At 44.1% G+C, this 16289-nt stretch overlaps 1 protein-coding gene across 2 annotated transcripts in view; it reads right to left on the bottom strand.

Annotated features, from left to right (window-relative positions):
• Positions 1-16289, bottom strand: part of LOC140373017 (calpain-9) — a 76557-nt gene that overhangs the window by 20999 nt on the left and 39269 nt on the right. For both annotated transcript variants that reach the window (XM_072459845.1, XM_072459854.1), the window contains exons 3-4: positions 9410-9528; positions 6006-6139 (exon numbers count right to left, since the gene is read on the bottom strand). In XM_072459845.1, coding sequence (XP_072315946.1) covers positions 6006-6139; positions 9410-9528 — 253 coding nt within the window. The remainder of the gene's footprint in view (positions 1-6005; positions 6140-9409; positions 9529-16289) is intronic.

Below are 16289 nucleotides of genomic sequence, written 5' to 3'. Positions count from 1 at the left end.
CCTGGTCTCCCCTCTTATTTCTTTATATTTGAAACCATTGGCACAATTTATTAGAAAATCCAAAACAATTCGTGGTGTTACAGTTGATGGGACGGAACATAAATTAGCCTGATGATGTTCTATTATATTTTAGAAATATCTATACCTAATGTGATGAATTTTCTTGCATTGGTCCAATATCTTGTTACAAAATGAATGTACAAAAAACTGAAATTTTCTCTTACTACCCCCCTCTGATCTTTAGAAAGACCCATTTAAAAATCAAATGGAATCGCTTAAAAATTTAGGAGTGGTACTCGATAGAGACCTATCAATAATTATCTGGAGAAAATAATACCCCTCTTTTTACGAATATAAAAAGATCTTAAAAATGTAATGGTATCCCCAACTTAAGTCTAAGCCATCCGATGGTTGGCTTACGTTCAAAATGTCACACCTAGCACGACCTGTGTGTGCCATATTTACAGTAATGGACTCTTATACAGGCAAAGAAAGAAGTGCGCAATAACATTGTTTGATTTCCCGTTTTTCAATGTTTTCCCAAAATTCAAAAAAAGAAGATTAATCAAATTTAATTAAATACTGAAATGCAGCCTTGGAGGGTTCTTTTATTTAATTCACCTTTATTTGATTCAGCTGGTTCTTCACACATCGGCTGAGCAGAGGTTTATTTGTTCTCTCTCGCATGTTCGCACCCTGCAAACTTTGCAAGTCTAAATTCAGCTCCTCATTTGGGTTGTTTCTCTGTGAAGATGTGACTAATTGTATAATTGTAATAAAAATATGAAGCATTTTAAAGCTTAAAATACAGAGAACTGGCCTGACAGTTAAATGATCAAAGAAATCCTCCTCACCAATCAAAGATACACAAAATTACTGGCCTGGAAACTTGGAAAACAAGTGAGAGAACCATTTTTGAAATATGAGATAGCCAGAATAACAAATACAATCAGCATTTGAATCCTTTTACATAAAACTTTTCACCAAAATATCAGGAAACAACGAAGAATAAATACAATGACTATTGGTTACAATACATCAATTTACCCATCATGACAGAAGAACAAAACAAAATTAAAGCCGCAAGCGGCATCCAACGGCCCGCAGGGCCGCCGGCCTTCCGACTCTGCGCTTTCGACTTGATAAAGATGGCGCCCTTATTGTGTTGAATTAAAAAAGAACTTGACAGACGGCGACACATTGGACATGGCCAATCCAGTGCAAATGAACACAAGTGTCAGTCAAATTTGCTGCGCCGCCGCACAGAGACCGTAGCACTTGGAATATAAATATGGATAACTTTTGATGCCGCGCTTGTGTAGATGATATTTCCCAAAGTAAAGCTTGATCGAGCTATTGGAGTTTGTTAAAGTGTGAAGCGTAAATGTGAACATTTCAAAGATTTGGCGTTTTCCCATTTGTGACAGTATATTTGCAGCTCCACGGCACAGAGACCGTACCACTTAATATCAAAATATGGATAATTTTTGATGCCCCGTTTGTGTAGATGATTTTCCCCAAATATGAGCTTGATCGGGCAATCGCCCTAGGAGGAGTTCGTTAAAGTGTGAAGCGTAAAAATGTGGTGATTTGAGCAATTCTACGATTTTCCCATAAGGATAACATGGGATGTTTCTGTCATCGCTACGGTTACGCCGTACAAAATATGACTTTTGCTGTCATAATTTTATGATCAGGATTGCAATTTAGAATTTAGTGCAAAATGTCATGTTATTTGGAAAAACTTTATTGTTTATAGGCCACTCTGACGGCCAAATAGTCCAAATTCTGGGTAAAGTTTGTGGCTCCGTCGCACAGAAACCGTAAAAGTTATCCTTAAAATTTGGATAACTTTAGATGCCCCACATGTCTATAGGACGTACATCGATTTAGAAGTCGGTGGGCAAAACGCACTAGGAGGAGTTTGTTAAAGTGTAAAACATAAAAATGTGGTAATTTGAGAGATTTTGCTGTTTACCCATTTGTGACATATATTTGCGGGTCAGCCACACAGAGACCGTAGCACTTAGAATCAAAATATGGATAACTTTTGATGCCTCGCTTGTGTAGATGATTTTCCCCAAATATGAACTTGATCGGACAATCGCCCTAGGAGGAGTTTGTTAAAGTGTGAAGCGTAAAAATGTGGTCATTTTAGAGATTCCGCTGTTTTCCCATTTGTGACATATATTTGCGGGTCAGCCACACAGAGACCGTAGCACTTAAAACAAAAATATGGATAACTTTTGATGCCCCGCTTGTGTAGATGATTTTCCCCAAATATGAGTTTGATCAGACAATTGCCCTAGGAGGAGTTCGTTAAAGTGTGAAGCGTAAAAATGTGGTGATTTGAGCGATTTTGCGATTTTCCCATAAGGATAACATGGGATGTTTCTGTCATCGCTACGGTTACGCCGTACAAAATATGACTTTGGCTCTCATACTTTTATGATCAGGATGGCAAATTAGAATTTTGTGCAAAATATCATGTCATTTGGAAAAACTCTATTGTTTATAGGCCACTCTGAAGGCCAAATAGTCAGAATTCTGGGAAACGTTTGCGGCTCCGTCGCACAGAGACCGTAAAAGTTATCCTTAAAATTTGGATAACTTTAGATGCACCACTTGTCTAGAGGACGTACACCGATTTTGAGGTTCGTGGGCAAAACGCACTAGGAGGAGTTCGTTAAAGTGTAAAACATAAAAATGTGGTAATTTGAAAGATTTTGCGGTTTTCCCATAGGGATAACATGGGAGGTTTCTGTCATCGCTACGACTACGCCGTAAAAATTTAGGCATTTTTGTGATTGGCTTTTGTGATCGGGACGGCAAAATAGAATTTTGGGTAAAGTTTAGACAATTTTGGTAAAACAAATTTTTGACCTTCAATGTTAATTTAAAGGTCACTCTGTAGGGGGCGCTATCGCGGCCATTTCAATTTTGTCATCCTAAACTGGTCCAAACTAGAAAGTTTAACAACTGATTCAAATTTGGTCCTAATCGGACTCGTTTTGATCAAATGGGAGCAATTTTTAGATTTGCAATATCCAAAAATAAGTTGTCCAACTTTGCGGCTGCGCCGCACACAGACCATAAAAGGTATCCCAAAAATTTGGATAGCTTTAGATGCCCCACAAAATGGCTAACTCAGCGTGTTTTCATTTTCAAAGGAAGATGGCGGGCATAGGGTAAGTCTGGGGGCGTGGCCACAATAATATATATTTTTTTGTCCTCACAAGAGGAATGCGTGTTCCGAATTTCGTAGCTCTACGATAAAGTTGACCTTGGGGCGTCTCCCATAGGCGCAATGTATTTTGACTTTTGTCGGTGGCGCTGTCGCGCCATTTTTTAACGAAAAAAAAAATGGCCCAGAAAAAACAAAAATTTTCGCCGATTCTGAATTTTGGCCAAAGTTTGGTGAGTTTTTGATTATGTTCAGGGGGTCAAATTAGAGCTCAAAGCGCTGAAGAAGAACAAGAAAAATGATAATAAAAATAATAATAAAATATAGCCGCAAGCGGCAATGATCGGCCCTCGCCACGCCGCCGCCACACCGCCGCCACGCCGCAAGAGGAGGGGGCGCTAACGCGCCCCAATTGTCCTTTTATTACGCCTACTGCTGAATCTGTGACGCTGTCACATCTTCTCCCCTTTGTTTTACATCAAAAAGCAATTTTATTTTGAATTCTTGGCAAAATGTGCGGCTTTGCCGCACAGACACCGTGACTCTTTGAATAAAAATGTGGATAACTTTTGATGGTCCTGAAGATGAGTCTCACCAGATTTCAGGTTAATAGGGCTGACGCCCTGAGGGGGAGGAGTTCGTGAAAGTCTAAAGTGTAAACATGTTCTGGCGATTTCCCCATTGGAATAACATGGGAGGTTTCGGTCATCGCTACGGCAACGCCATAACAATTATGACATGGGTCTCACTGACTTTTTTGATGGGTATGCCAAAATTGAGTTTTGTGTCAAATTTCAGACAATTTCGCAAAACTAAACATTTAACCTGCATATAAAATCTGTAGGGGGCGCTGTGGTGTCAAATTAATTAATTTCACTTCAAGTAGGTTTAGGGCAAAGAGTTTAACAACTGATTCTAATTTGACGCAATTCGGACTTTATCTGCGCAAACGGCAGAAATGTTAAATTTGGGAGATTTCTGAAATTCTAGCTACAGTTTGTGGCTTCGCCGCTCAGAGACCGTGACAGGGTCAATGTCATTTGAATAACTTTTGATGTCCCACTCCTCAGTAGCATTTTCAACAAATTTCAGCTTTTTAGAGCCAACGCCCTGGGAGGAGTTCGTAAAAGTACGACGTTTGGAAAAACTCCTGAGTCATGCTTAGCCATTTTTGAACCAATATGGCCGACATCTGGTTGGGCGGACGGCGTTGCCGTAATAATATTTTTTACTTCTCTTGTCACCATCTACCTCTGCGCCAAATTTCATGATTCTACGATCAGATTTTTTTTGGGTCATTTCCTATCTCTCAATGCATTTGAGCATTTGGGGGCGCTGACGCGCCAATTCTTTTTATTTTAGAAAAGGGAAATAGCCAGAATGTAGAGAGGCACGATTTTTAGAGGTGTGCAAATTTTTGTGACTTTCGTCAATGTTCAATGGGTGAAAAATAGGGGGGTTGGTCCCGAGAAGAAAGAAAGAAGAAAGAAGAAGAATATTCCAATACGAAAACAATGTTTCCCATTTTTCAAATATCATAAACTATACATTTTCGGAAAGCGCTCGCGCTTTCCTACCTCATGGTGTGGGTCCCTGGTCACTGACGGGTACTTTCGTTAATTTTGAGTGGGCTCCGCCCACTTTGTGTTTTTGGCCCTCTAAACAGTAATAATGTTAATTTTTTGCATTACATGCTTATATGAACGGAACATGCAAGATATGGGAACGTATTCGTGAGCTACTTAGCGCAAATGAGTGCTTTATAAGGGGAAGACGACCGCTTCGCGGTCGTCATCCCAATGTAAAGTGCTCGTTTAGTGCGCACTTTTGCACGGGCTTCGCCCGTTTACAACGGTAATGTTCCATTTTCCTACTACTAATTAGTATGCACGGGGCGTGCGTGAGTGAAGGCGTGCGTTAGTGAGTGTTTGGAAGTGGGCGAGCGCTTCGATTTCGCAACCGTGCTTTGCACGGCCTTACGGGACTAATAGGTCTCTCGCCACCTTGTGGCGCTCTGGCCTAATAATAATATTTTTAGCAAAAACAATATAGCCGTTTCCACTATAACAACAAATTATACATCGTTTGAAAGCTCTAAGCCTTCCCCATGCCGCCATGGGGTGGAATCATCATTACGAGCGCTTACGCGCTCGTCACTCCTTATTCCGTCGGGATGCCCCGCCCACTCCCCATAGACTTCCATTGATTTGAGCAGATACAAGCATGGCCCATGCCTGCGGCATGGACTCTCGCGTACAGGACGATGCCAGGAGGGTTTTTGGAGGAATGCAGCGCTTCGCGCTGCTGTTGTCAACAATGAGTGAATGGGCTACATTGTCAACTCAGCGTTGACTATTTAAGTCATAGCAGGAGTAAGTATGCATGATCCATGCCTTCGGCATGGGCTAGTTCACTGTACTTGCCAGGGGCGACGGGGTACCAAACAGCGTTGCGGGAGCAATAGGCCCTCCGCCCTGCTGGGGCTCGGGCCTAAAAATAGGTGCAGAAATAACAGTTACTGAAATTGCAAGTGCAATCAAAAAAACTATAAAAAAAACTATACATCTCATGGGAGCAGCGGGTTCACCTCAGAGTGGTATAACGCTCTAAAAGTCACACTTACCTCTTTGCTTTCATCTACTTCCTTAAAAAAATCCAATAGAATCAGACATCTTCGTGTGCATGTAAACACTTTACTCCCATAGAAATCGGCGTTCATTTGAGAGACAGAGAGAGAGAGAGAGAGAGAGAGAGAGAGAGAGAGAGAGAGAGAGAGAGAGTTAATGCTAATGGTGCTAGGTGTTAAGAGCTGAGTACTCACTTGGCATAGGCCTTCTCCAGCAGCGAGCTCCAGAACTCGTGTCTCTCTGGGGAGCTCAGGTAGATGAGTTTGTTGTCCTGTGTGGGCAGCAGGTCGTCCACTTGCACCTCAAGCCACTCTCCGTACTGCCAGAACTGACCAAACATCATTCAGTACTTTTCCCTTATACAGCCCAGTTACGTGTTCAAGTACCAACGTGAACAGGGCTGTGTCCTAGACCCCATTCCAAGCTCCTCAAAGACATTCTCACCCTAATTATACACTCTATTCTTAATATAATAATGTGCCACATCCTTCAAACATGAGGTCATTAAACTGCTTTTAAAAATCCTCATCAGAGCCCACCACAGCAGGGTCCAGAGCCCACCACAGCACTGAAACTGAACTAGTTAAAGTCACAGATGATTTGTTATCAGCTGCAGACATTTGACCATCGACCACAACATTCTACTGCAGAGGTTTGAATGTGATGTAGGTGTCAGAGGGCCCGCCCTCAGAGGCCCCGCCCTCAGCTGGTACCAGTCTGTTAATGTAAACCAGAGCTCCTCCCTTTGTTCTAAAGTAACTTACGGTGTGCCACAGGGGTCAGTACTGGGTCCAGTTCTGTTTCCTCTTTATATGCTGCCGTTAGGTCACATGATCAGGTCACATGGCATTAACTTCCACTGCTCTGCAGACGACACTCATCTGTATTTATCAATGAACCTGAAGTTCAGACTTAGTGCTTGTGTGAAGGAGATAAAAACCTGGAGAACACTTAATGATCTGCTTCTTAACCCTGAAAAAACTGAGGTCATTGTGCTGGAGGTCATTGTGCTGGAGGTCATTGTGCTGGAGGTCATTGTGCTGGAGGTCATTGTGCTGGAGGTCATTGTGCTGGAGGTCATTGTGCTGGTCCTAAACATGTACGAGACGCTCTATCTGAGCAGATAGTCTCACTGGACAATGTCAGTGAAGCCTCCAGTTCTACTGTAAGAAACCTCAGAGTCTTATTGGACCAGGAGCTCTCATTTAAAGCTCATATAAATCAAGCCTGTAAAACAGACTCTTTCATCTGCACAATGTAGATCAAATCTGAAGAATCCGGCCTAAAAGTGAAGCTGAAAACGTCTCCTGCATTTGTAACGTCTAGATTAGAGGTAGAGCATTTTGGTGGTCCCAAGAGTCTCTAAAAGCACAGTAGGAGGTAGAGCCTTCTGGTGGTCCAAGAGTCTCTAAAAGCACAGTAGGAGGTGGAGCCTTCTGATGGTCCCAAGAGTCTCTAAAAGCGCAGTAGGAGATAGAGCCTTCTGATGGTCCCAAGAGTCTCTAAAAGCACAGTAGGAGGTAGAGTCTTCTGGTGGTCCCAGAGTCTCTAAAAGCACAGTAGGAGGTAGAGCCTTCTGGTGGTCCCACGAGTCTCTAAAAGCACAGTAGAAGGTAGAGCTCCTGTGTTATGGAATCAGCTCCTGTCCATGTTAAAGAGACCGACACAGTCTCTTGTCTCGGCTTAAAACGTTCCTCTTTGAAATGACTTATGGTCAGACCAGTTAGGAACAGAAATATAAAGCTACAGTTTCAGCTCCACTGCCCTAGGAGCAACTCTGGGGGAAGTATGGCAGCTTGAGCTCTATCCTCTGATAAACACTTATTCTATCAAACAATATTTAATATTTAATTTCACTTGCAAACTGTTCATTGCCTTTTCTTTTTCTCACTTCCCTTCGATCCCAGAGGACCTGTGGACCCAGATGCTCCTCAGAGTCCCTGGAAAAGTGGTTTCTACTCCATATGAAAGGTTCTTCATCTGCCTGGAAGAACTGGTTCTCCTCCTGAAGAACTGGTTCTCCTCCTGAAGAACTGGTTCTCCTGAAGAACTGGTTCTCCTCCTGAAGAGCCGGTTCTCCTCCTGAAGAACTGGTTCTCCTCCTGAAGAGCTGGTTCTCCTCCTGAATAACTGGTTCTCCTCCTGAAGAGCCGGTTCTCCTCCTGAAGAACTGGTTCTCCTCCTGAAGAGCCGGTTCTCCTCCTGAAGAACTGGTTCTCCTCCTGAAGAGCCGGTTCTCCTCCTGAAGAACTGGTTCTCCTCCTGAAGAGCCGGTTCTCCTCCTGAACAACTGGTTCTCCTCCTGAAGAACTGGTTCTCCTCCTGAAGAGCCGGTTCTCCTCCTGAAGAACTGGTTCTCCTCCTGAAGAGCCGGTTCTCCTCCTGAAGAACTGGTTCTCCTCCTGAAGAGCCGGTTCTCCTCCTGAAGAACTGGTTCTCCTCCTGAAGAGCCGGTTCTCCTCCTGAAGAACTGGTTCTCCTCCTGAAGAGCCGGTTCTCCTCCTGAAGTACTGGTTCTGACTCTCACAGACGGACGCTCCACAGTCGCCCTCTCGTCTGTGAGAGTCAGATTTCTCCTTCATCTGGAACTCCAGGTTTCTATTTTTTCCCAAGGAGGTTTTTCCTGGCCGAGAAGGAGAGTCTAAGGACAGAGGACTCTGGGACATCGTCCCTCGTATGGACATTGTTTAATCCGTTTTTCACTGTCGCCCTCAGAAGCAACTGTGTAATAAAATGTAAACATATGATTATATTTGTGTGATATATTATCTGCATCAAGAGAAAAACGGCATTAGTGAAGTTGTAAAGAGGAGGCAAAAGGATGTTTACCCCAGGGAGGGGGAGGTAAACACTCCCCAAGCTCTTATCTCTGAGGAAAATACCAACAGTTGTAAAAATAAGTGCTTGATGTCGAGTTAACCAATGAGAAAAGTGACCTTTTATGTGTGAAATCCATAATGTGAAATAAAAGGAGTGCAAGAGGGAGAAAATGTCTCGTGGGGTCACTAGCCTGTCCTCCAGCCTGTCCTCCAGCCTGTCCTCCAGCCCACTAGCCTGTCCTCCAGCCTGTCCTCCAGCCCTCCAGCCTGTCCCAAGCCCACTAGCCTGTCCTCCAGCCCTCTAGCCTGTCCTCCAGCCTGTCCTCCAGCCTGTCCTCCAGCCTGTCCTCCAGCCTGTCCTCCAGCCTGTCCTCCAGCCTGCCCTCCAGCCTGTCCTCCAGCCTGTCCTCCAGCCTGCCCTCCAGCCTGTCCTCCAGCCTGTCCTCCAGCCTGTCCTCCAGCCTGCCCTCCAGCCTGTCCTCCAGCCTGCCCTCCAGGCTTGCCCTCCAGCCTGTCCTCCAGCTTGCCCTCCAGGCTTGCCCTCCAGCCTGTCCTCCAGCCTGTCCTCCAGCCTGTCCTCTAGCCTGTCCTCCAGCCTGCCCTCCAGCCTGTCCTCCAGCCTGCCCTCCAGGCTTGCCCTCCAGCCTGTCCTCCAGCTTGCCCTCCAGGCTTGCCCTCCAGCCTGTCCTCCAGTCTGTCCTCCAGCCTGTCCTCCAGCCTGTCCTCCAGCCTGTCCTCCAGCGTAGTTTAAACCCTCCACAGTAAACATTAAACGTTACCTTGAAGGTAAAGTAGCCAGTGTAGTGCTGCTGAAAGTCCTGTCCTGAATGAACAACCTTCTTGAATAGGTTGTGGTGCACCGACAAAGAAGCAATGGCCGCCAGCAGCCAGCAGTCATCTGAGGAGCACAATGGAGAATAGTTAGAAAAGTTGTCGTTGTAATTCCTCATTTGTCCAGGAGTGTTTCATTGTAGAAAAAGATTCAGTTAAAAAAACATAAAGTTTTGACTCCCATCTAGGAGTCATTCTCAATCTGCGAATCGAGTCTGGATACCAGATATTTATCCTACACTGAGTAGGACCTGCCCACCGGGCGGGACCTCCTGATAAAGGGAGTTTTTGATTTCACTTGAGACTAACCTCTTTGTTTACTATCAACCCTGTAACGGGCTATCTACATCCTATTGTAAACTGAGAGTCTCTCCTCTGATGGTGGAACAATCAAGAAAGGCCAAGCAGTTCTCCTTACGAGTCATCTCTTGTAAACCTATGGGAGAGACGGGAGAGCCCATTTTAACCTGCATCCCGACCTCTGAGGCAGCAGCAGCGGTTAGGACCAGACTGCAGGAAGACACCACCTACAGGAAAGGAACAAACTGACACCTGAACACATCTGCAAACTGTTGAACATCTGTCTTAACAACACCAGGGACATGTTTACAGACAGATTCATGGCTGTGCCCTGGGCTCGCCCGTCTCTCCCATAGTGGCCAACCTCTACATGGAACACTTTGAGAAGAAGACACTGACCTCCTTTTCTTTGCACTGCCCCAAAGCTTTGGTACCGCTACGTGGTATCCCCAAGATCTTTTTTAATGGTCTTAAAAAGAGGAGTATAATTTTTCTCCATAATTGCTGATATATCTCGATGGAGCACCACATCTACATATCTAAGGGATTCCGCTTGCCATTTTAATGGTTAAGTCAGTTTTTGTACAATGTCTGGTTTTGTGTTCCGTCCCATCGATTGTTACATAGTGAATTGTTTTTTTATATTCTAATAAATTGGGCCTTCTCCAATCACTTTGATCCTCAGCGTTGCAGGATAAAGCAGAGCGTATTCCACGTTGTTCTCGCTCAATTTAGGTAGAATAGGTTGTGGACGCTGGTTTGGAGCCGGTTCAGGGGCCATAGAGCGATGCGCACGGCCTATCTTTATTTGTCCAGCTTTTGTTAGAAGTTTAAGATATTCGAGGATCGATTCTGCCAATTTGGTTTGTTAAATAGAGACAGTGTCCCTCAAGTCAGTGACCTCGTCCTCAACCACCGTAGTCCCGTGTCCACTGTTTTTGTAATCTTGTCAGTAATCTCCCGTAATGCTACCATGATCACTGGGTCAATCTATGTGCTGTCGTGACACATATTCATGTGCAATTACTGTCGTGATCACATGCAATGGTATTTATGTATTTATTTGTCTATGGGAGTTTTTATTTATTTATAGGAGATCTTCTACTGAAAGTGTTTTTCAGACTTCCTATAAGTGATCTGTTCTTCTGTATCTACCTCTGTATCTATCTGCGTTGCACCAATGAAATTTCCCCATGTGGGACAATAAAGGAATATCTTATCTTGTCTTATCTTATTGGGTCTATCTCCACCACCGTGTCTGACACACTGGAGCCGGAGCGGCTGCAGAGTCGAACTGGAAACCATACCTGGGCGCGTGGGGACTGGCGCCAGTGCAGCTAGCTTGATTTTAGTATTGCTAGCCAGATTCTCAGTGTGTTTTTTCTTCTTATTTTTCTTAGACATGTAATATACAAAATGAGTGTCCAGGTTCTTAATATGTCCCCTTTCATGTGGAAGTATCAAGTCTACCCAGGTGAACTCATAATAAAAACTGTCCATTTTCAAGCTCTGTCTTTATAGTGGAGAAAAGAGGCGTTTTTCTCTAAGATTGTTGATAGCTCTTTATGGAGGACCACACCTAAATACTTAAGAGAGTTTGTTTCTAAAGGACAGAGAAAGAATTAAAGTTTTTTGTACATTCAATTTATATCCAGAAATTGGACTAATATCATGAAGGAAATGCATCACATTGAGTATGGACATTTCTGGTTTGGTCAAATATAGTAAAACATCATCTGCGTAGCATGCAATGTTGTATGCTCTATTACAGTTTTTTATGATTGAATAAACACAATTTTGATTGTTTTGTTTTAATTAGCAAAACCCTTCACACAATGAGCACAACCACAAACCCAATTAGCACCTGAGCTCCTTTGCAAAATGAAACACTAACTGATCAAAACCATCTTTTTTTACCATATGAAACACACACGATGCATATGATTTAACTATGTTTGCACCAGTGACAAATCAGTTACACACCAGATATACACCAGTCACACACCAGATACACACCTGTTTCACACCAGTTACACACCAGTTACACACAAGTTACACACCAGTTACATACCAGATATACACCAGTTACACACCAGTTACACACCAGTTACACACAAGTTACACACCAGTTACACACCAGATATACACCAGTTACACACCAGATACACACCTGTTTCACACCAGTTACACACCAGTTACACACCAGTTACGCACCAGTTACGCACCAGATACACACCAGTTACACACCAGATACACACCAGTTACACACCAGTGACACACCAGTTACACACCAGTGACACACCAGTGACACACCAGTTACACACCAGTGACACACCAGTTACACACCAGTGACACACCAGTGACACACCAGTGACACACCAGTTACACACCAGTTACACACCAGTTACACACAAGTTACACACCAGTTACACACCAGATATACACCAGTTACACACCAGATACACACCAGTTACACACCAGTTACACACAAGTTACACACCAGTTACACACCAGATATACACCAGTTACACACCAGATACACACCTGTTTCACACCAGTTACACACCAGTTACACACCAGATATACACCAGTTACACACCAGATACACACCTGTTTCACACCAGTTACACACCAGTTACGCACCAGTTACGCACCAGTTACGCACCAGATACACACCAGTTACACACCAGTTACACACCTGTTACACACCAGTCACACACCAGTTACACACCAGTTACACACTAGTTACACACCAGTGACACACCAGATACACACCAGTTACACACCAGTTACACACCACATACACACCAGTTACACACCAGATACACACCAGTTACACACCAGTTACACACCAGTGACACACCAGATACACACCAGTTACACACCAGTTACACACCACATACACACCAGTTACACACCAGATACACACCAGTTACACACCAGTTACACACCAGTTACACACCACATACACACCAGATACACACCAGTTACACACCAGTTACACACCAGTTACACACAGTTACACACCAGTTACACACAGTTACACACCAGTTACACACCAGATACACACCAGTTACACACCAGATACACACCAGTTACACACAGTTACACACCAGTTACACACAGTTACACACCAGTTACACACCAGTTACACACCAGTTACACACCAGATACACACCAGTTACACACCAGTTACACACAGTTACACACAGTTACACACCAGTTACACACCAGTTACACACAGTTACACACAGTTACACACCAGTTACACACCAGTTACACACAGTCACACACAGTTACACACCAGTTACACACAGTCACACACAGTTACACACAGTTACACACAGTTACACACTGCTGCACAGAGTCGTGTGGGTGAAGAACACAGTGAATTTGCAAAACATGGCTCGGATGTGAACACAATGTCTGATCACACAGGACAACACACACAGTGAACACTATACACACTTGTATCATGACTGTAGACACACACAGGACAACACACACAGTGAACACTATACACACTACACACACTATATATATATATATATATATATATATATATAGAGAGAGAGAGAGAGAGAGAGAGAACGCGTCTGTCCTTGATTTCTCTGAGAGAGCGGACGCCTGTGTCTGTCTCTTGTCTCCATGTCTGCCTACTTAGTGAGTGAGCCACAAAGAGAGCTTCCTGCCCCTAGAGGCCGTTGGAAAAAAGTGGAAAAAAAGTAGTGGCTTATAATCCGACTTTTCCAGTACATCCATCCAAATAAAGACCGGTACAAATCTGCCTTCTCCATCTTTGTGTTCAAAAGCTATTTTCCTTGAGATCAACATGGCCGGACCCCTCTTATGTCTGTTTATCATCAAATGTACTAAATGTTTTAAGTTCTAAGTTTAAAAGGGTTTCGTGTAGGACTGCATGAGTCGTGCAGCACAGTACCACAGGTGCTTACACATGTTCCCCGGGACCTCTGTTCTCCGGGACCTCTGTTCCCCAGAACATAGGTTTTTTTTTTGTTTTGAGAACACTGTTTCCTCCCGGACGGTGCGGTGTTTTCCAAACAACAAGCCGTGGATTACCGTGAACTGAAGGCTCTGCTGAAGGAGAAGAAGAGAGCCTTCAGGTGCTGAGGACTGTGCAGAAGGAGCTGAGGAGGAAGATCAGGCAGGCGGAAGCTACAAGAGGAGGATGGAGGAGCAGCTGCAGCAAAAGAACATTCAGGGAGTGTGGAGGAGCCTGAAAACCATCTCGGGCTTCAAAATCCCCCCTGCCCAGACAGAGAGGGATCTACAGTGGGTGTACGAGCTAAATTCTCACTTCCTGAGATTTGATCAATCGCCCACCCCGCCCCCTAAACAAACCCCTCCCCCTGCACAGACTCCTCCCCCTGCACAGACCCCTCCCCCTGCATAGCTGCATGCTCCCTCTTCCACAGCTGGACAATGGACTCCCCCTGGACTCACCCATCCCCCCAGCACACAGTCAATCACTGACTGTCACAGCAGCACAGGTGAGGAGTGAGCTGAAGAGGATTAAAGTGAGGAAGGCAGCGGGACCTGACGGCATCAGCCCCAGGCTCCTTAAGTCCTGCAGATGAACTGTGTGGAGTTATGGAGCATGTCTTCAACATGAGCCTGAAGCTGAGGGTGGTACCACAGGTCTGAAGACCTCCTGTCTGGTACCTGTGCCCAAGACCATGTGCAATACTGACATACCCATGTGCAACACTGTCATACCCATGTGCAATACTGTCATACCCATGTGCAATACTGTCATACCCATGTGCAATACTGACATACCCATATGCAATACTGACATACCCATGTGCAATACTCTCATACCCATGTGCAACACTGTCATACCCATGTGCAATAATGTCATACCCATGTGCAATACTGACATACCCATGTGCAATACTGTCATACCCATGTGCAATACTGTCCTACTTACACGCAATAATGTCATACCCATGTGCAATACTGACATACCCATGTGCAATACTGTAATACCCATGTGCAATTCTGTCATATCCATGTGCAATACTGTCATACCCATGTGCAATACTGACATACCCATGTGCAACACTGTCATACCCATGTGCAATACTGTCATACCCATGTGCAATACTGTCATACCCATGTGCAATACTGTAATACCCATGTGCAATTCTGTCATATCCATGTGCAATACTTTTGTACTCACACGCAATATTGTCATACCCATGTGCAATATTGTCATACCCATGTGCAATTCTGTCATATCCATGTGCAATACTGACATACCCATGTGCAATACTTTCGTACTCACACGCAATAATGTCATACCCATGTGCCTATAACTGATGTAAATAAAGTGTTTATTTTTTTTACCATTATTATCAGTATTATTTTGTCTTACGCTGTTTTTATTTTATTTTATCTTTATTTTTCCCTCCATTCCTTATTAAGAAATGGGAGGTTTTGTCTATAGGAGTTTTGTTTATAAGAGTTCCAATCCAATCAGACCAGAGGGTTCCAAAGTGCTTCACAGCAGGTAAAAGACTACAGAGGCATAAATAGGATAAAAGTAATAAAATAAGATATAAAAACAGATAGAAAATTAAATCAAACAAACACTAAAATCAATGGAATAAAAATAAACAAATAAAATAAATAAAAAGGTGCTGCCCTCCCAACACGTATAAAACAAACAATCCACACACTAGATGGAGTTAAGAGCCAGAGAAAACAGATGGTTTAAGAAGCGATTTAAAAAGAGGCTTTTCTTATGGGGAGTGGCACTTTGTTCCACTGGAGCTGCCACTGCAAAGGCTCGTTCACCTCTGACCTTTAGCCCGTGGCACTGCCAGGAGCTGGTCAGCTGACCTGAGGGAACGGCTGGGAGTGTAGGGGTGTAGCAGCTTGGAGAGGTCAGGAGGGGCAAGACCATTTAAGGCTTTAAAAGTAAATACAAGAGTTTTAAAATTAATCCTAAAATGAACGGGCTCCAGTGGAGTGAAGCTAAAAGAGGCAAAATGTGCTCATATTTTCTTGTTCCAGTTAAAAGACGAGCAGCAGCATTTTGGACCAGTTGGAGACGAGCAATTGAGGACCCACTAACCCCCATATGGACCCACTAACCCCAATATAGACCCACTAATCCCCATATAGACCCAATAACCCCCATATAGACCCACTAACCCCCATATGGACCCACTAATCCCCATATAGACCCAATAACCCCCATATAGACCCACTAACCCCCATATAGACCCACTAACCCCCATATAGACCCCCATATAGACCCACTAACCCCCATATGGACCCACTAATCCCCATATAGACCCAATAACCCCCATATAGACCCACTAACCCCCATATAGACCCCCATATAGACCCACTAACCCCCATATAGACCCACTAACCCCCATATAGACCCAATAACCCCCATATAGACCCACTAACCCCCATATAGACACACTAACCCCCAGATAGACACACTAACCCCCAGATAGACCCTCTAACCCCCATATAGACCCACTAACCCCC

Source organism: Eucyclogobius newberryi, unplaced genomic scaffold (assembly GCF_026437365.1).
Source record: "Eucyclogobius newberryi isolate DKJ021-1_F unplaced genomic scaffold, fEucNew1.0.hap1 SCAF_10, whole genome shotgun sequence".
Classification (NCBI taxonomy): Eukaryota; Metazoa; Chordata; class Actinopteri; order Gobiiformes; family Gobiidae; genus Eucyclogobius; species Eucyclogobius newberryi.
Note: the sequence above shows the minus strand (reverse complement) of the source record. Positions and strands in the feature narration are given on the sequence as shown.